This window comes from Lepidochelys olivacea (genome assembly GCF_965140295.1).
Source record: "Lepidochelys olivacea isolate rLepOli2 genome assembly, chromosome: 7".
Lineage (NCBI taxonomy): Eukaryota > Metazoa > Chordata > Testudines > Cheloniidae > Lepidochelys > Lepidochelys olivacea.
In genome coordinates, this window is record NC_140417.1 from 29,001,505 (window position 1) to 29,023,025 (window position 21,521).

General features: G+C 40.0%; 1 protein-coding gene across 2 annotated transcripts in view; it reads left to right on the top strand.

The window, feature by feature from the left end:
• The window catches only part of BICD2 (BICD cargo adaptor 2), a 151,199-nt gene that overhangs the window by 111,312 nt on the left and 18,366 nt on the right, over positions 1-21,521 (top strand). For both annotated transcript variants that reach the window (XM_084635355.1, XM_084635356.1), the window contains exons 3-6: positions 9,874-10,026; positions 12,635-13,087; positions 14,471-15,490; positions 16,911-17,062. In XM_084635355.1, the coding sequence (XP_084491481.1) occupies positions 9,874-10,026; positions 12,635-13,087; positions 14,471-15,490; positions 16,911-17,062 (1,778 nt within the window). The remainder of the gene's footprint in view (positions 1-9,873; positions 10,027-12,634; positions 13,088-14,470; positions 15,491-16,910; positions 17,063-21,521) is intronic.

Consider the following 21,521-nt stretch of genomic DNA (forward strand, 5'->3'; position numbering starts at 1 on the left):
ATTATTTGGACATGACTTTTGCTATATTTCCTGAAAATTAAACTTTTTAAATTGTACAGTACTTTTGAGTGCGTTTGTGCTAATATGTCTATGGCTCAACCAGGCTACTTTTTAATAATTTTCTTTGTATCTGCTGGAATCTATAGATTGTGGGTTCTCTGTAGATTTTTACTTAGTGCCTTTACAATAAGTGGAACATCCTGTTCTTGTAGAATGTCCATTTCAGTTATTTCATGGCCTCACTTTTGTGGGTTGCAAGATAGACTGATGTGTGTTCTTAAATAAAGGCACATGAATAAATATTTGACATTTACTAAACATTTATGAATAATGCTCCCTGCAAAATTTCAAGGAAAATAGTTGAACAAATTTCCTAGATCAATGGTAAGACAGTTTGTGCACACAGATTTTTTTTTCAATATTTTTGGTATTAATTTCTGTTTCTGCATTACATTTACATAATATCTATATGGAGTATCTGGGGAAGGGAATGTGGTAAGAAAACAGTGGTGAAAACACTTGATTAGTTTGAATCCTATAGCACAAGAAAAGAAATAATGAACAGAATGTAAACAAAACACAGGAGATCACGAATAGCGTATGTTACAGGTATAGTAGCCTGAATAGCTAAATGGGATTAGTAATGGATCCATAAATTAGTTATAGCTAGAAATATCCAGAATACATTTATAACAGGGGGATGGTCACTTTGTAGTATATATAAAATCTAAATTGCCATCCTGATTTCTGTGGACCTGGAGGAGTACAAGTGATTGCTGTACAATGTGTCATTTGCTTGCCAGCCTTCATCCCAGAGATGCTTCCATTTCTGAGGTCTTTATATTGTATATATTTTGTATACATGGTGTCAGAATGCATACACACAAGAGAGCCAAAATAAGGTTGCACAGGAAACCATAAACCTGGGTTTTCCTAACTTTGGAGTGCTTGACTTCGCCACCAAAATAACATATTTTGTGTGTGTGTGTAATGTGTATATAATATAATAAAACATGGCTAGATCTTCACCTCTGTCTGAGGTAAGATTTGTGCAAGTAAGGGGGGAAGGGTGGGGCAAAGGTGACTAAGTTATCTTTGCACTTCTCCCATGCCTCCCTAATATGCAAGTAGAGTATCTAAATATCTACCTATTATAGCTGGAAATCATTTTGGACACTTTGTGATGGAAAGTGCTAGCAAAACAGAACAAAAATTTAAAAATTCAGAATGTTCCTCCAACCTCTGGAGAGAGGGGGGAGAAATGGCCAGAATCCCCTCAGCCACCTTGGACACAGTCCATGGGCTTAGCAGCCCATCTCCCACATTTGGGATAAAAGCCTTCTGCTTGCAGCTATGTAGTTAGTCCTGTCGCTCAAGCCATCTGTGCTGCAGCAGTGCTGAAGGTTCAGGCTTCAAGCCTGCCTGATCGTGCATGGTGTGAACGGATTTTTATAGAGGCACAAAGCAGAATTTGTTTTTACCTTTTTCCACTTAAAAAAAAATCATAGTAAATTACATTAAAAATCTTAATTAAAATAATGTTTAGGTGGCTAAGTCAAGCACTCAAAAGTTAGGAAAAGCCAAATTTATGGTTTCTTGTGCAACCTTAATTTTGCCCCTTTTGTATGATGATGGTCTTTAACTGCATGATCACACGCTATTTTGCCATGGGACTCCTACCTTTATTTATTTGCCATGGGACTCCTACCTTATTTAGTGCCCAGAATAGATGCACAGGGAGACAGAATTGAAGTTGCATGGGCTGCTGTAAATCTGGCATCTTCTAACGTTGGCTTTGTAGCCTAAGTAGTGGGTTTTTTGGATATGAAAGAGCTGTATGGCTCAAAATTAACCCCTGGAATTGCACCCAGAAACAGATGGGTAGTCTATGTAATCTGAGCCACAAATGAGTTTTAGCGTGAGGTTGCAGGGACATTGCTGTGGGATGCTAGTTGCTGAAACAGATAGAAACATTAATCTGTATTTACCACCTCATCAGCTTTTTGAAATTTATGACAAGGCCTACTGCACTGAGCCAGGTAGAATGGTCTTCCCAGGTTTCATGCTGATTTTTAGTGCAATGGTTAGGAGATTATTTCCAGTTGAGACCTCAGTATACTAGCTGCTGTACAATGATAAAGAAAGGCACAGTCCCTTGCAATCTCTTTATGCATCTTTCCACTAGTGATGCTGTGAAACTGGGAAAGGCTGAAGACTTGAGAATGAGAAAATTACTGGTTATGTCCCAAAAATATTTTTCTTACATGAAATACCAAATATACAACTGGAATATTTTTTTTCAGGCTATTCATCTGCTATGGCAACTGGGGCTATCTGAAAGTGAGAGAGCAAACTTATAAGTGTGACATGTAAGGTTTGCTCTGAGCCAGTTTACCACAGTGGGAGAACTGAATCTGACCCAAAAATAAAGAAGCAGATCCTGCCCTAAGGAGCCTACAATGTTGACATGACAGAATGTGTATTCACATGGGCTTCATCTGCAATACCAGCCATATCTAACAGTGGTTAAGACAGCTCAATGAACCCAAAGAACACAGATTGAATTCTTGCTGTCTGATTAAATGACTTTCATATTTTGGACAATGCTTTTGGGGGATGTCAGCGCTAAGATCCATTGCCCAGACTTTCAAACCTAGGCATCTTATTGTGGGGTTTTTTTTAATGTACATCTATAGGTGGATGCAACTAGTTTAAGTAAATTGTTGTGTTATATTTCAAAGATACCTGCCTTTAGGGTAGTGGTGTTACTGCTAATTAGGATTCTCAGGCAGCTACACAGTGCATATTTTTATAAACTTGCCTGCTAGGTAGACTGTTATATACTGATAGCCCTGGGAGTGATAAAAAGATGATTTTTTTTTACCTTCTAGGTCACTGATTTTGTTAACTCCTTTTTGTGCTTTCACCAGCCAAAAATGGATGTAATGCCAATCGTGATTAGAGAGCTGAGCCACGCTGTGTTTTTTTTGTTGTTGTATTTTTTACAGCATGATGGCATGGCTTGTGATACAACTTATCTAATAGAGAGAGAGTGAGTTTTCCAAGTAGATTTAAACACTGGGTTTGTTGATAGTCTTGGAGTGACACAAAGAGAAGATTGTATAAAGACAATGGGAAAGCAAAGCTTTCTTTTCAATAATCAACTGTAACAGGCTGTGATGCTGACAGACTAGCTCAGGCCAGAGCTATAGACCAATTTACTTGTCTGTGATTATCAAAGAAGTGTTAAGTGTATTAGTATGTATTCATACTAATTCACTCTTATGCTAGTAGAGATCAAAAGAGATGCTAATGTTCTTGTATTATCTGTAACCGATGGTCTGCTATTACATTGCACTTACATTGTGTATACCCCTATAATTTGTTTAGATAACCCTACATTAAAATGTGTGCTAGTATGAGAATGTATTCAGGTGTTCAATTAATGAAAACTAGTTAAATACCCTATTGTTTGCTATTACAAACATTTTGCATTTGTGCATAACCCTGTAACTAAATTACTCAAAGGAATCTTGTGAAATGCTAATGAGGGATTTAAGGTCTGTAACAGGAAATACTAATTTCAAAGCTAGTGGCCATTGTGTGTGTAAATGCATTTAGCAGATTGTTGTCCGAAGAAGAAGCTTTAAGTACTGATTCAAAGGAAAATCTTTCATCTCTGGACTGTTTGGATTCCAACAGGGTAAAATAACTGAACGAGAAGACAGAGATTACCAGAGTTATTCTGGGTAACCCTGAAAAGACTTTTGGGAAACTGGCAGATTATTACATCTCTGCTATCATTTTGAATTTACAAACTTTGACTCACTTGTTATATTTTACCTGCTTTAACCTGGTCTCGCTTCCCTGCTCTTGATGCCACCTAGTGGGGCTCAGTGGGAGCGCTAGCTGCTGGTGCCTTTCCCAGGCACGTCTCTTCAGCCCGATTCCCAGTCTGGCAGAAATCTGGGGGAGGTATGAGACCCATGTGCCTGTCCCCTCTACTCCCATCACCTGTGCTTCCTTCCCTGAGCTGGTTCCCAAGTCAGTTACCTCTTCCAGGCTTTACCTGGCTGGAGCTCAGCCTTCAGGCTCTGACTTCCAAACTCCGCTGGTGCCAGGTTCTTCCTTCTGTCTGAGCAGGGTACTCCCAGCCTTCTAAATGGGGGTGATTCCCCTGGTCTCACGGCCTTTCCTGCAGCATGTTCTCTGCACAGTTCTTCACTCTCTTCAGTCTCTGCCACAGCTTCTCGAGCTTCCCCCCTCTCTCTTCTTTTTCTTCTTCTGTTTAAGGGCAAAGCAGACTCCGTTCCTGAGTCTATCATTGCCAAACACAGGGCACCATAGATCATTAAAAAATTGAAGTCTTTCATCTTTCCCAGTAGTCTTAAAGAATTGCAATATTGGTTTTAAAAAAAATAATAGGGACCTGTTTTCCTAATGCTCTTAGTATGCGTTGCAGCAAAAGCTTTGATATTTTAAGGCCTCTAAGTTTTTATATAAATACCCCCCCTTCAATGGTGCTCTTTGCTCTCCCCCCAGGAGACAATCAGTTGTTCTCTACCCCCTTCCCCCCTTTATAGGGGAATCAGCTGCCTTCCTTCAGGCCCCATCAAAGTGATTTAATGTGGCACAGATGGCTCCCACAGTCATCAGGGTTGGCTGACCCCAGGCCTCCAGCCCTTAAGTGGCAAGCCATCCTGTTTCATTAACCCATCCCAGCTGGATGTGATTATAATTTCAAATGATCTATTTCCTACCTTGTTTTAAGTATAACCTATAATTAAGAGCTCCAGGCTGGCCTGATTGACCCCATCTTAAATATTAATCTACCAAACCTTGCTTTCTTTGTGTCCTGTGCTGTCATGCAGGAGGGCTGTATTTTTGAAAGGTGACATGTAAGAAACTGGGTTGAAGCTGATCAGTAGGTGAATTTGAGGTTATATCTGTAAAATAACTGACCTTGTATGCTGAATACCTTTTGACTCTATTGACATTATCAAAGCACCTAGGAGCCCTAGTCAGACCCACTGAGGATGTGTCTTCATTATAGAGTTAACTCAGGCTCCTGTTTGTTGCCTCTAATCCCCTTTTCATCCACACACAAAACCATCTCAGCCAAATTTAGTGGCATTTCAATCCAGTTTAGCTGGCCCGGCTGGGCTGTAAGCTAAACCCTGGGTACCACTTTCACTCAGGTTGGTAATCACTCTCTCTTTGTAGGAAGGATACAGACTAAATCACTTGAGAACTGATAGTTCTACAGTACCTTCCCACAATTCCACCCATGTGCCCGCAAGGACAGACTAGTTCTCCCTCAATTCACTAGGAAAGAATCATAGAGCAGCTTCGCTTACTGCGTCCCAAAGAACCATGGGAGATTTCTCCAGAAGTCCTAGTCACACATACGGGTGAGCGCAGCACCAGTGATGACTCGGTAACTGGGGTATGGCTTTGCAGTGACTCATTCCCAGACTAGGCTAACCTGAGTGCTCAGACCCAGGTGCCAATCACCCAAGTTAACTCTGGAGTGAAGACATACCCTAAGAGAAACTGAAGAGAGAGTCACCTGTTTGTAGACTTCTGAATTACATTTTCTCTGGTTCTAATTCCATTGACTTCAGTAGGGCCACAATTTCGCCCTCTCTGTGTGGCTGTTTTCCTCTAAATTAGAGAGGTTATTCCCAAGTGTTTAGTGCCATTTGTCTCCCACATAAAGGAAAATAAAAGTAAACGTCTCTTTGAATTTGATATTTTTCCAGTTTATCTTGTATGCAGATCGAGAAATTGGTGTCAGTGATAGGGAATAGGCCTCACCAAGTAAAACAATTGCACCGTGGCATATAAGGGATAATGTGGAATTGGCCTGCCTGGCTTGTTGCCAAGAAAATGTCTACTGTTTCTAATAGCTCTAACTAATATCTGTGCTGTAAAATGGGGATCCCTGCAACAACTCATCTGGGGGAAAATAAGAGGAAGAAATTCCACTGATAAATATCCTAACAGGAGGGTTGATACACAGGTCAGAGAAAAGGTCTGTGTGCTTTTGAATGAGCAGAACCATTTTAGGATATAGTCAATTGGATGAATATCCTTTGCTGTGTAGAACGAGAGAGAAGATTTTTGTGTAGCAGAGAATATTCCTTAGTTTAGTAGGAGAAGGAGCTCTGGCATGCTGATAGGCACTAACACTAGGTTGTCTTCTATACTGTCAACAGTCGTTTGCCACAGCCATTAATTGTGTGAACGAGTGCAGTGTAATTTCCTTTGGTATGTAGACCAGTGGATTCAATCCATGCACTTGGTGGATATAATAACAGTGTTTTATATATGGAATGGGAGAAATAAACAGCAGTCCCCAGATTTCCAAGCTTTGGCAGTTGGGCAACTATATGAGACAGCCAGGGACCTAGCTATAATGTCTGCAACTAGCAACATTCATAGATGCTTGGTGTACATGTGATAGGAGTAAACGGAATGTACAGTCTGTAGACAGCCAATAAATCAGGGTTATAGATCTTCCTTCCGTGCTCAGGAAGGAAGTCAGCTATTTTAAAATCTGGGCTTCTTGTACATATCTACAGACAATGCTCTTTCTTGTGAAGAACAGGACAGGAAAAGATTTTAAAATGATTTTAGACCTGCTTACATCTGCTGCTCTGTCTGAATCTCCTTAAAATGCTCTCTGCCCCAATCTTAAATAACCACTCCAATGCTTTCTCCAGGCCCTCCTATTTGCAAAGTTTAGGTCATCCAACCAAGGAACAGAAGCAATGCTGTGTGACTATGGTGACCAAACACTGTGAATGCTATTAGTGGGCCTCATGAACAATCCATAAAGTTTGCTGAAATTTTGTTCACCTGGATGATTCGCTGAACCATTGCAAGTAGCATGTTAGTTTAAAAAAATCATAGCCTTTCACAGAAAAACTCTCACAGCAAAAGAAACTAAATTTGTCCGATTACTAACTGCGAATCTGAAGTCCACCTCTATTCCACACACACAACTTGGCTTAAACTTATGTGAGAGATGGGATAATTAGAGTACTGAAGAGGAGTGTAACCTTGTTTTTCAAATAAAATGATTAAGGATTTAAAGAACACACCTCAGAGTATCTCATTTTGAGACTAACTTGATGGTGTGGGGAGAGTTGTTCACTCACATGTGGGGTACCGTTGACTTCACTGGGACTTCACGTGGGTAAAGAACAGGCTTATAATTAGGTATAAAACTTGGAGATGAATCTGACCTAGAGATGAGTTTGACCTAGGAACCTTTTACGATTTTAGCTTGAATTATTTGGCTGCAGAGTCTTCTTTCCTGCTGGGATCTGGCACTTGAACAGGGGAGGGAGTTCTGACATGCATTCGTGCCTGCCTATAACTTTCGGCTCTTTAGAATACTATATTTATTTAAAATGCCCCTCTGCTTCACAACGGCTCGGGTGTCTGTCTGTTCTAACCAGTACTCCTTTGTAAAATGGAGGGAAATATTACTTGCAAAAGTGTTGTGAAGCTTGATTCATTAACGTTTGCAAAATGCTGTTAGAATCTCTTACAAAAGGCATTACAGAGGCACAAAATATTAGCTGGGCTATTTGCAACTTTAGATTCAAAACTGTGCAGGTTTGCCTGGTTTGGGCCTTCCATTACAAGCTATGAATTTTACTCAGCTAAGGTTTGTTAGACATTTCATGAATCTATCGGTTGAGCCTAAGCCCAAATTTCATTTTTGCACCAAAACCATAAACTCGGAGAAAAATGCATATGAATTGAAAGGAAAAAAAGATCCCACAAACCTCTGTGACTCAAAATCCCTGATTCCTTCAATGCTGTAGTTAAAGTACAAATGATCTCTTGAAACGTCATATGCAAGGTGTTAGTGGTTCTGTTGTAGAGCTGTGATGCATGCCCTGGAATATGGGATGCAATGACCTCTCATTTGCATTGTTGACTGCATTTTAGTGTCTGTTTTAGCCATTAGCTAAAACGGGCTATTTTAATTTAGCCTCCCACTGTGCTAGGGATACTCTTTTCTTGTCTGCTAAAAGTAAATAGACTAATTTACACAGTTGACTCTCTACCTGAGGAGGGAGGGAGCTAGTGTTAACTTCACTGGATTTGTAGTTCTAGGTGACTCAGCTCCACATATGTCCTGAAAACACAACACTCTGCTCCTGGCATCCCTCCTGCAATACGTCTATTTTCTTTGTGTTGTGTCTTTCGGTAAATGCCTATCTGACATCTGTACTATGTATCACAGTTGAAGAGGCTGCTGATTTGTACACAGTGTTTTGATGAATTTGCAAGCAGTGTTGATGTTCTGGTTTCCAGCGACCAGTAGTAATAACATTATGCTAAAAGAATCCAAAGTAGCTCTCTTTACTAGTTTGCATACCAGCACTGGAAAAGTGTGAGGCACTTTTGTTGTATTTTGGCTAGACTGCTGGGTTGAGGATAGCAGAAACAAGATGTGATAGCCTTAATTGCTGAATTAATAATAGACAACCCCTCTCCTTTTATTTTTAGCTTTTTCGTTAATTGTTTGAAAAGATATTATCTTCACTCTATCAAGTGTACAGCTGCAAAATATTTGGCTGCTCTTCTATGGCTGAATATTTTAAACATTTTTTCCTCTGAAAATATTTTTGCTAACTTTTAAAATATATTTTTCACTGTTATAGTTCAGTGTAGCTTGAAGGAAAAAATATTGTGTGAAAAAGTCTGGCGAAGTACAGTGAGGCATCCGAACAAATGGAATTTGTGCTAGCTCAATATTTATTTGTGTCCGCATATATATGTCATGTGACTATAACTTGGTTCATTATATTGGTTTTTGTACTCGCATATCCCTAAGTGCTTTCCAGGGATAAGCTGGATGGTTGTGGTGACTGTGTACGAAGACATAGGATTTGCTCAGCAATGTCTTGTACAAATCTTGGGCTATTACCAAAAGAGGGAATATTGGCCAACTCACCAGGCTGGCCTAGTTTTCCTGATTTACATCTTGGCTTTCATCAGAGCTGTGCGGATCTTCAGTTTCATGTCTCATCCAAAGGAGAGACCTCTCTTAATTCTAACTGTGCAGTATCCCCAAATTACGGAGCTGCATTGTCAGCCCTGGGGATGGGCTGAAGTTCTGGTGAGGGGCATAAGCAATGAGACCTAGTATTCAAATATGGGTTGCCTAAAGCTAAACACCTCAGTCTGTATTTACCCTCTTAAAAAGGCCTTTTTGTTTAAATGCCTAAAGATGGATTGAGGTGAGTAACGTTCTTGTCCTGTTGCTTACAGCCTGTGAGTGAGAGCTCTTCTATTAGAGCTTGTCTACACTACCCGCCGGATCGGTGGGCAGCGATCGATCGAGTGGCAGTCGATTTATTGTGTCGAGTATAGACGTGATAAATCGACGGCTGAGCGCTCTCCCATCGACTCCACCAGAACGAGGAGCGCAAGTGGAGTCGACGGGAGAGCATCAGCTGTCGACTTACCACAGTGAAGACACCGCGGTAAGTAGATCTAAGTACATCAACTTCAGCTACACTATTCATGTAGCTGAAGTTGCATATATTAGATCGACCTTGCATGGTAGTGTAGACAAGCCCATAGTGTTGCTTTCTCTGTTACGTTACTTCACATGAGGGAGGGGTAGTCGCCCCGTAAGATAAGCAAGTAGGTCATCATTAATTCTTGTGTAAAGTACTTAATTCCCTGAGGCTTCAGCTCAGAATGAAAAAAAAGATAGGTTCAGGTTAGTCTCATTAAATAACGAGGATGTATGCACAGTTTAATATAAAATTGAAGTATTGTTCATATAGTGATAGCTTTAGATAGTTAATATAGACGCTTATATTTTTGGTGGTACTTTCACAGATCAATCAGAATGTGGAGACCCAGAGAGCCCGCTTGCGAGATGACATCAAGGAATATAAATTCAGAGAAGCTCGTTTGCTGCAAGACTACACTGAGCTCGAGGAGGAGAACATCTGCCTTCAGAAACAAGTGTCTGTCCTCAAGCAAAACCAGGCAAGTATTGAAATAATCAGCATGGCTCCAGGCTGCTCCTGTGTGCTCAACATGCTACAACACGCCTCCATGCCCATTAGCGCATGTGCAGCCACGTCTCCCCACCCTCAAAAGGTCGCTGCTGGCTTTCTGTCCACTACAAAATCAATCCTCTTGGACTGAAAGTTCTTCATTACGGTACCTTCATCTCTTCTCCGCCTATACCCCCACTTGGTCATTCCCTTCTACTAGTTCTTTGTTGCTCATCTAAGTCCTTCCACTCCCTCCTTTCCTCTGTTGGAGGCTGATCCCCTGCTACATCAGCTATTAGGAGTTGGGTTTCCTTGCTGCACTTGATTCTTCATCCCCTTTTAAAATACATCAGCCAGTCTCACCTGTGACTAATATATTTTTTGGACAGCTCTTCATGTTGGTGCTTGCTACTTCTGTTGCTCTCCTAATGTTCTGTCTTCTCTGACTCCCTAGTGTAATATTTTAAACACTGCTATAATTGCTCTGCATTGTCAGATACACGTGTGATGCACATGCTGGAAAACTAAGTAATATTTTATTGTACAGTCCTAATCATCTGCAGATTCTCAGGAAAGGTAATTATGTATTTGTAATGAGTTTAGAATTTTCTCGTGTTACTGTTTCAGACAGTCGTTAGATCGGAATTATTTCTATTCTGTCTCTGAGCTGTATACAGATGAAAATCTACTGATGTCTAGTTATTCTCCCCTCACCCCCCCGAGATCTTGTCAATTTCATTTTATAAACCCGCATACAGCATCGTAGTTTGGGAGGCTTCAGAAAATACTGTCACGTTGCTGAGTCAAGAAGCACTTGGGAGAAAAAAGTGTAGCTGTGCCTGCCTTAGAATATAGAAAACATGAAACAAACTTATTGGGATTTGTTTTTAACCTTCATTTTAATTTCTACCCCCCCCCACCTCCTCACCCCCCCCGAAGAATTAAAGGGGCTGTTGAGCAGAAGGCGTTTTTTCAACTAGCTGTTGTGAGGTGTTCCAATATATTAGGTGCACCTCCAAACCTGCCGAGGGGTCCGCACAAGCTCTTTGGGGTGGACTGGCCGTACAACTGGGCCTCCACACCACCTGTGTGCTCAGAAGAGGGCTCCGTGTCAGCCCCAAATAGGCCAGCACGTAGGGTGAGTTGAGGGTGGGCCAGGACTATGTGGATCTAGTGGCCCGAACATCACACGTTGAGGAAACACGGTTTGGTTGAGGCAAATGAATTCCAACTCATACAAAGCACTCTCACTTATGAGTTTCCCCCTCACTGAATACATTGGTCTAGGTCTTCAGCTGGGGAACTGGCTTATTTGTACATACTGCATTGGCAGCCATAGTAGGTCCTCAAGAAAATTACTGGGAAACAGAACAAACAATGTTATCCTCCTTTCTTGTTTTTCTTTTTCCCCTCTAGCCAACAGGATTTCACTTTGGCCCTGTAAAGGGAAGCAAGCGAAATTGCCTAGCTATTTAAGTCTTTGCACCCAAAGCCAATTAAACTCACTAATGCTGACTTTGAGCCTCAGCCAACTTTGTCAGGCGGTGTTTGGTAGATGGCGGTGGTTTCCAGCAGTCGCTGGTTATCATTTTGTGTCCTGGATCCTTTGATAATGTGAATTACATCCTAAATATACCTGTTTGGTGGGTATATTTAGAACCAAAGTAAGTAATTTTTCTCTTCATGACATTTTTGATTTTTTTTTTTTTGCTTTTCTCCATCCCATAATCCCATCCACTGAATGTTACTAGTTTTTAATTAATCCATTGAGACAACCAAACGAAACCCTCAGCTTTTCCAGACCTTCATTTGCAAAGCAGAATTAACACAAAGGGTGCATGTCCTAAGTTATGAGTCAGAGGAAAAATAAATCCGATAATACAGTACTTTGCACTTCTGCTACTCTCTTCTCTTCCAAGGAATCCAAAGAACTGTACAAACATTAATTAAGATTACAACACCAATGCACAACAGAGAGTTTTCTCATCATTGTACAGATGAGAAAACTATGGTAGTCGTCAGATTTCATATCGTATTGTCAATATAGGTTTGATTTGAAGATGTCCTAGTCTGTGCTTAGTAATAAGGCATTTTGTGTACCTTTATAATTATAGGACCCTTCATCACGACATCTCAACAGTTTTCAACAGGCCATTTCAATGGAGTTACACATAGTGAATCAGGCTCACAGCGTTTAAATCTTTGGTTTTAAATATGTTGAGGGTTGAGTTTGTGTGAAGTTTGGCACACAGATTTACTGGTCGAGCAGGTAGCTGGCATTATATGCTAGGGAAACCTGTTGGGTGCTGCCTCTTTTCAACATGATGCAAATCATAATTATTCTAATTAATCGGGAGTAGATCAACATCATTTAACAGTTTCCTCAGAAAATGTTTGTTGAATGTACTCTCAGAGGTAGATTAAATGAACGATGTCTGTAGTCATGGTGCAGGAACTAGAGTCCAGAATCTAAAAATTATTCCCCTTCCACCATAGTTAACTAAATAAAATGTACATCAGTGAAGTGTTCTGAGATTGCTTTGTGACCTCTTACAGTCAGGCATTTTACTGATAGTGTTTTATCATATGTTCTCTAGGTGGAGTTTGAAGGCCTAAAACATGAAATCAAAAGGCTTGAAGAGGAAACAGAATTCCTCAACAGCCAATTAGAAGATGCTATACGGTTGAAAGAGATCTCAGAACGCCAACTTGAGGAGGCCTTAGAGACCCTGAAGACTGAGCGTGAGCAGAAGAACAACCTTCGTAAGGAGCTCTCTCATTACATGAACATCAATGACTCTATGTACACCAGCCACCTGAACATCTCTTTGGATGGACTCAAATTCAGCGATGAAACCACAGAGCCCAATAATGATGAAATCATGAATGGCTTTGAACAGAACTGCCTCAGCAAAATTAGCAATGGCAAGAATAATACGTCCACCCCCAAGAAAAATGACAGCTTTCCTCCAGCCCCAAGCCTGGTATCAGATCTTCTGAGCGAGCTAAATATATCAGAAATCCAGAAGTTGAAACAACAGCTTGTGCAGGTAAATGTTAAGATCCTAGATAATAAATCTGTGTTACACTAGCAGTCTGAGATTACCGTGGGGTAACCCAGTCTTCTCAAAAGATCTTTTTCATTCAGTTACCCACAGTCTGATGGGTCTCCTGCAAATACTAAAAGTGGAGCTTTTTCACCTGTCATAATGTACTTAATGTGAATTTACATTTAAATGTACTATAATTTCTGTCTAATGCAATTCATAGTCTGATGAAAATGAAATCCATTTTAATTTGCTTAAGAGTCTGCCGTGAATTGTCATTTGCATTTTCTATATTATAAGCAAGACACCCAGTACTGAAGAATATAAAACAAGGCACACATGAGTTGCCTAGAGCTTGCTGAAAATTTTCTGATGTAATAAATGGGATTTAATAAAAACATGGACGGTAGGGGTTGGGGGAATGTTGGTTTTGACAAAAATTTTCATTTTTTCAAAGTGAGAAATATCGGGGGCAAATCCCTAAATTGTTTTCAGAATTGTGAGAAAATGCCCACTTAAAAAAATAGTAATACCCCAAAAAGTGGGGGAAAGAAAATATATAAACATTTGAGGGGAAGTTAAATTTTCATTTTTAACTTAAATGGAAGAAAGTAGCACTTTTGTACTTCGCCGGAAAAGAAGATTAAGGGAGACAGCGGGGGGTATCACCACTGTGTCTCATTTTACTTCCCCTCCCATGCTTTCTTCCCCCCTGCCCCAGTGGAAAAAGGGGAGAACTTTATAAAGTGAGAGTAGGATTCCCCCCCGCACCAAAATAAACAAAATTCAAAAAACTTTATTAAGAATTTTTTTATAGAAAAACACAAAACTAGTTTTGACCAGTTCAAGAGTTCTCTGAAGGTTTAGTGCCCTGTGCTGCAAAGTAGGGTGACAATAGTTTGATGTCTTGTCTTTTTTTGTTGCTAACAGGGCTAATCTGGGGTTGGTAGTGCTATGCCAAACTGCCACTATTGACTGGCTTCACATTTTTATTGTTATTTATTATTTTTACAGTGCCCAATCATTTCCTAGGCACTTTATGGGACAACACTGGTTTCAGCTTAGCTTTAATTGAAAGGATAATGGTTTTACTAAGAGGCCCAAACTGTGGAAGGGGAAGGTAAAACAGGAAAGAGTGTGTTTGTTTGAAATTCCTTAATGGATGGAAGAACCACCCTATGATGCAAATTAGTAATGGTGCCAGTAGGTTTTAAGACTGAGTTTAGTGTAAATTGAGTTACCTTTTCCACAGAGTGTAAGGGACCAAGTTTCTGCAGTTGTATGATCTTTTATTGACTATTTACCATTTTCTCATATGATTGTACAGAATAAAGCTGCACAAGTATTTGCTTCCAGAAAATTAACGTCTGACTTTATGTATTTCAGATGGAAAGAGAAAAAGTTAATTTGTTATCTACACTCCAAGAGTCTCAGAAGCAGCTGGAGAACACCCGGGGAGCCCTTTCAGAGCAGCATGAGAAAGTTGGCAGGCTCACAGAGAACCTTAATGCGATGAAAAAACTCCAAGTCAGCAAGGAACGTCAGTCTGCTCTTGACAATGAGAAGGAGCGTGACAGCCACGAAGATGGAGATTATTACGAAGTTGACATCAATGGGCCAGAGATCCTAGAATGCAAGTACAAAGTGGCCGTGGCAGAGATCGGTGACCTAAAGGAAGAGCTTAAAGTCCTTAAGGGCAAATATGAAGAGTGTGAGTCTAAATACGAGGAGGAGAAGAGCAGGTATGAGACTGAAAGCCAAGCTCTTACTGAAAAGATCACCTTGTTAGAAAAATCTAATAGGCAAGATAGAGAACAGGTAGCCAGACTGGAGAAGGAGCTGAAGAAAGTAAGCGACGTTGCTGGAGAAACACAGGGCAGTCTCAGTGTAGCCCAAGATGAACTAGTCACATTCAGTGAGGAGCTGGCCAATTTGTATCACCACGTCTGCATGTGCAACAATGAAACTCCAAACAGGGTGATGCTGGATTATTACAAAGAGGGTAAAGGAGGACGCAGCAGTCCAGAGGGCAAAGGTCGAAGGTCTCCAATCCTGCTCTCTAAAGGGCTGCTATCTATAGACCTAGGAAAGGCCGAGAATGGAAGTGGTGACAGCAGTCCATCTCCAGTGTCATCCCTCCCATCTCCTGTGTCAGATCCTCGGAAGGAACCCATGAACATTTACAACTTGATCGCTATAATTCGTGATCAGATCAAACACCTACAAGCTGCTGTGGACAGAACAACCGAGTTGTCCAGGCAGCGCGTTGCCACCCAAGAACTTGGGCCGGTAGTGGACAAAGACAAGGAAGCTTTCATGGAGGAAATCCTGAAGCTGAAGTCCCTGCTAAGCACCAAGAGAGAACAGATAGCAACCCTGAGAACTGTACTAAAGGCCAACAAACAGGTGAGCAGGTTTTGCAGGGATGAAACCCAGGTTTTACACACCTACATCATAAGCAAAAGCTTTAAAGAAAATTTGGCTAGAATGACCCTTGTTGCCATTTGCCACATGCATTAGACGTTGCAGTCATGGGTGAGATCCTGGCTCCATTCAAGTCAGTGACAAAACTCCCATTCATCTGTGAGGCCTGGATTTCACTCCATGTACATAGTCTAAGGGCTGAAGTTTTGTGATGCCGAGCAGTCTAGAGAGTCAAAACCTTGACATACTTTTGCATTTCATGAGTTCCAGTTTAGCTGAGATGACAAGAGAAATGGAAAGTGGCTTCTGTCTAGTGCCCAGGGAATATATGAATACGTTCCTACATAATGTAACGCTATTGGCATCTTCTCTGAACTGGAATAGTGGGCTGTTGAAGATCAGGAGTAAGTACACTGACAAAGCGTTCTGGGCAAGCTTCATTAGTGACCGCCTAAAACTTATTAGGTTATATGTAGTGTAATGGATCAATAATCAATGAATTCACTGAAAATAAAAGGTAAAAATTATTTTCCTATTGAAAGAATTATGTTTGCTGGTCTTTTAAAGGGATTGTAAAAAGTATGTCCTTTCTAAGATTTCACCCACACACACAAACTCACAATTCAAACACTCCATGGAGAATGGTATAAGAACTTAAAAAACAAAACAAAAAAACAACAACCCCACCCCAGAATAAAGGAAGTCAAAACAAGTAGAAATAGAGATTTTTAAATTTTGGAGACTGGATTATGTCATTTTGATAACCATAGTAGCACAGCTGGATTAGAATAATTGTGATGAGCTGTTTCCAGGGTTTACAATGACAAATGCTTCAATAATTAATCTAAAATTAAGGTGATGTAAATTCAAATTTATCTCAAAGCATAGATGTTAAGATAAATAATAATTTTATAGTACATTATTTCAGAAATAGACTTGTACTCATCTTGTTTGTAATATTACTGTTTGAGAAATGTAATCCATTCTGAAAACTGGTGCAGTTTAGAAGCTATATGTAGTTGTAGTCCCAATAACTTGCAAATCGAGATTAAGTCCTCAAATTATACTGTTTAACTTTTTGTATCTTTGTTGGTGTTGATATGACTTATAGTAGCATTTGACTCAACAAAGTAGTGTTGGGAATATATATATAACTAACTAAATATCCTCAGGCTGACCTCCTTGAGATGGTGCTTTATGGTTAGAAACAAACTCTTTTTGTGCTCCAATATCCTAATATGCAATTCATTTAATCTGTCCAGGAAAAGGTGACTAGAAGTTTAAAATTTCAGTACTAAGTAAATGCTCCATTGTATGAATGGAGATTAAAAACCTCTTGGCTAACCACTTTATGAAGAGTTTCATTAACTGGTACATTTTTGTTCTTCTTGGTAAACAATAGACTGCAGAGGTAGCCCTTGCCAACTTAAAAAGCAAGTATGAAAATGAGAAAGCTATGGTTACGGAGACAATGATGAAGCTGCGTAATGAGCTGAAGGCTTTAAAAGAAGATGCTGCTACCTTCTCTTCTCTGAGAGCAATGTTTGCTACAAGGTAAAGAACACATGAACTCTTTTTGAAACCCCCAAACACTGCTTGTTTGTATGTGGAATAAATAGAATGTATTAGTTACAAGCAGCAGTATTAACTATGCAAGGATGCCATCATATTTGAGAGGAAAAACAAAAGAGGGATGCCTTTTTTCCTTCACATTTCTGCTGTTTGAAATGTTTCATTAAAGTGACCTGCAATTATGTTTTCCTATTGCTTAGGATAATGACAGGGATATAGGGATATAGCACTCTGCTGTAACAAATTATATTGATTATGGAGTTGGGGGGGTGTTCATAATGTGAAAATCAGGGGAGGGAGTAACTAGCTTCAATGACTTAAACTCAGGTTGAGAGGGAATTATGTTTAAAAACATAAAATGAACATTACATAATGAAGATACAGCTATAATTGAATCCTGCTGGTACATAGAGTAATATGGAAGGTGCTAGCAAGCACTGAAAAGTATATGTCTATATATTAATAAACTAAAGAAAAAATATTCTTAGAGCTGTAGATGCTGCATTTGGCACCCATCTCTCATGCCATTTACAAAGTTAACCTTATCAGGGTCGCTGCACTACTTCAGTGTGGAACTTGTTTGTGCCCTGCTTAGCTGTACTTCGTGGTGTTCCTGGAGAACTTGCTGATACATTACATGTTGTAAAAGGTGTGAGCATTCCATTGTTGATCTGCATGTTACTTGGAGCTGCCCGTCACTGACTTCCTCTCTCAAACCTACAAATCTTAGAGCTGGAGGAATGTTGGGGGAAACTAGTCTGAAAAAATCTTTATCTAAAGTAGGCAGTTCCATGTAGGTAGTTTTAAAAAAAACCCACACACCTCTTGGAATAACAGAAGGCTATGCAGGGCTATCTAAACAATGCAAGATGGCCAGGGCAGGTGTCATAAAGACCACCAATTAATGTAACTCGATAGTTTGGAAGTCTTGTTCTATTTATTTAAGCTAACCACAGGGGAGGACAGATCTTTGTGCGTCTTTACGCTAGGTACTTCTTATACCTTTTTCTTGTCTGCTGTGAGCAATTTTTACGCTGAAAGGATTTTCTGTGCCATGTCAAAAAGTACCACGGTGAGGAATAATGGGAACATTTGTGAGGACTCTGTGGCTTCATCTTCAGTGCACTTGAAAGGATGGCTCTAGAGCAGCACTCGCAGAAGTACATCACTCAAGTGATGATGGAGTTCAGGCAAAGTGCAATGTTGGATCGACAGCAATACTCTATTTCCCTGCAAACCTTTGCATTTGGGCTTGGCTCAGAAAGAGAAACCGGATATGGAGATGCTTTAAGGATGAATTGGCAGATCATTTTCCAACACAATGTAATGCCCAATACAGACTTTTTTTCCCCTTGTATTGTCCTTCCCTTGTTTATCCTTATTTAACACCGCCCATCCCCCCAGGTGTGGTGTTCTGTCCCATCTAGTAGCACTTAGAGAGCACATAGCCCTGGTCTACACTAAGGGTGGTCGACCTAAGATATGCAACTTCAGCTACATGAATAGCATAGCTGAAGTTGGCATATCTTAGGTCGACTTAACTGGCTGTGAGGACAGAGGCAAGACGACCGCTACCGCTCCCCGATTGACTCCGCTTCTGCCTCTCACGTTCGGGGATCGGTTTATTGATAAATCACGTTCGGGGATCGGTTTATCGCATCTAGACAAAATACGATAAATCAATCCCCGATAAATCGATCACTACATGCTGGTCTGGCAGGTAGTGAAGACCAGCCCTGAGAGAGAGAGAGAAATAATGAGTCTGCTCTACAGCCTTAGCTAACAGCCCAGTTGGCTTTTAGCTCATATGGTAGAGGCTCATGCACTAAGTTCCAGAGGCTCCAGGTTCGATCCTGCCCGCCGACGACCGGGGTCTGTTGGCGTTACATTTGCACAGTCCTGGACCAAATGTTCCCATGGCTAGTTTTAGATCAGTGAGAAAATGGCTGGAAGCAGGAAGTGGAGGGGGTGGGAAGGGAAAACAAACAGCCTATTCCTTTTTACCTTTCCTTTAAAAAAAAAAAATTTGTTAGGTAAAGGTAGTTGGCGCTTAAGTTTTTATTAAGATTTATACGTAAGCACAGTGTATTTTTCCTTTGATAGTAATTTCCCTCTCCCACTTTTGAAAATCCTCTTTTGGTTGCCCTAAAGGAAATTTTTTTCCTCCAAGTCATAGAGTGAGATCCTGCAGGGAGAATTTTCTTTTCTGTTTTCCTGCTTCCCAGCTTATTGTCATTGAAAACTCAACCCTGATCTTTTACAGGTGAGAAGGTGGATGCGAGCGGGGGCGGGGGCGCAGAGCAAAAGCTCTGCTGGGAGATATAGACTATGAGCTTGAGCCTGCATCCTTGATGCCCAGTGAGGTCAGTGGGGAATTTGCATGAATAAAGAACTCAGGAATGACTTTGTGTGCTTAATGCACTACAGACCTGCTTGCACAAATGAATAGGTAACATTTCTGAGATCCCATTTTACCTAGGCATTGCAATGAAAGAGCAATGAGCTGTCAGTAAGAGCACAGAGTGACCCATAGAAAGCAGAGGACTGCATGGATGGTAATTCAGTGCAATAGCCTTTCACATTTGAACACCTGAATTCATACTGTATCTTAAGTCACCCATATATGAGAGCAATAATCCACCCATCTGAGAAATTCAGAGATTTGCACAACTGAGGCTAAGTGGCAGACTCACATGGAGCTTGCAAAATTCTTCTCTTCCCCCAAATATGTTCCTCACTTCTATAACTGCTAAATTCACACACACACTGTGAAGAGTTAAAGATACTGGGCAGGGGCGGGGAGGGGAAGGAGAAACACATCTTTGTGCAGAGTTTAATCACTGGGATAGCTATCCAGGTTCAAAGCTTCATCTCATCCAGTATGTTGGCTTCTAGTAGTGGCTTGTAGTCCTACATTGGATGCTACAGCGGCTGAGATAAGCATGGATCTATATTATCCACAGGGAACTGGCCATTTTGTAGCATATGAGGGAAGCTGAAATCATAAATAGGTGTTAATGATCTGGGCATGAAAATAAGGGTCTAATTTCCTTTAAAGTAGGTTAATCCTACTAATTTGACAGTACTATCAACTATTTTCAATAAATAATGAAAACACAACAGGACTTGAGATGTGGACAGGGGAAGCCATGCAAATCAGAGTTTGAAAAATAGCTTTTTCCATTAGATATACCCTCAATAGTTTAATTTTAGGGTAGTAGACTCATATAAATGCTGGAATATCTCCCCTCACCTAGGGTGACCAGATAACAAGTGTGAAAAATTGGGACAGGGAGTGGTGGGGGGTGAGGGGGGAATAGGTGTCTATATAAGAAAAAGCTCCAAATAGTGGGACTGTCCCTATAAAATCGGGACATCTAGTCACCCTACCCTCACCTAAATAAGTAAATAGATAGACATACACTCATTTATCAAGCAGTCTTAAAATAGTTGAGTAATAGAACATAAAAGAGCAAGCAGAAAACTATTTAAGGCCCATGTTTTAATAATTGTGCACACAAAAATGTGCACACAATTACTATCCATGCAAATAGGGATCAGAATATTGAGGGATAGTCAAAATCTGCCATATTGATCTGAAAACGGAATTTTTCCACTTAATTAGGACTCTAGTATTTATTCATGAATCAATTCATAACAGTCAAATATTTTGTTGTTAATTAGCAAACTCTCCCCATGAGAAGAAAGATGCAATAGGTTTTCCATTTAAAATGCCAAGAGAAAAGTAAACTGAGTTTTCTTTCAGCTTTACAGTTGCTAATTGGAAGCTTGGATGGTTCTAATTGTTGCCATGCAACAAAGACTTGAACGTCTGTTTATTTTCCTGACTGCGGTAAATGTTAACTAGTCACTGTCTCCAGTTTTATCACTAATATGAAGTGGTGCTTTTCTTTTTTGACCTTTTAAAGGTACCATCCACTCTTATAGTTTAGCTGTCTGTCATCTGAAGCAGCTGTTGAAAGTGTATATTTCAAAATCATGAATCTCTGAAAAGTTCTTCATATAAAAATACACTGCCCAAGTTAACATTTTGGAATTTGGTATATATCTTAGGAACATCTGCACCTAGAATTCTAAAAAAGCAAATCAAGAAAATCTGTGTGCTGTGAAGAGATTCAATCTAACATAAATGGTTTGTTCTTAAAATATACTCATAACATGGAAGTATAGTTGCACACCTTGATATAAATTTTATTTTTTGAAAACTAGTAAATCGTTGCAAATTGAAAAGAAAAACTAAATGCCCTACAAACCACTCTTATTTATTAAAAATCTACCCAGTGCTATTTAGCATGTTGTAAATTGGTAGCTAACTTGATTAATAATAGTTGTTTTAAAGTAAATTCAGGGTTTTAATGCATATCTCTGTGATTAATTTATCAAAAACAGGAAAAGTTCTTGAAATGTAGTATACACACAT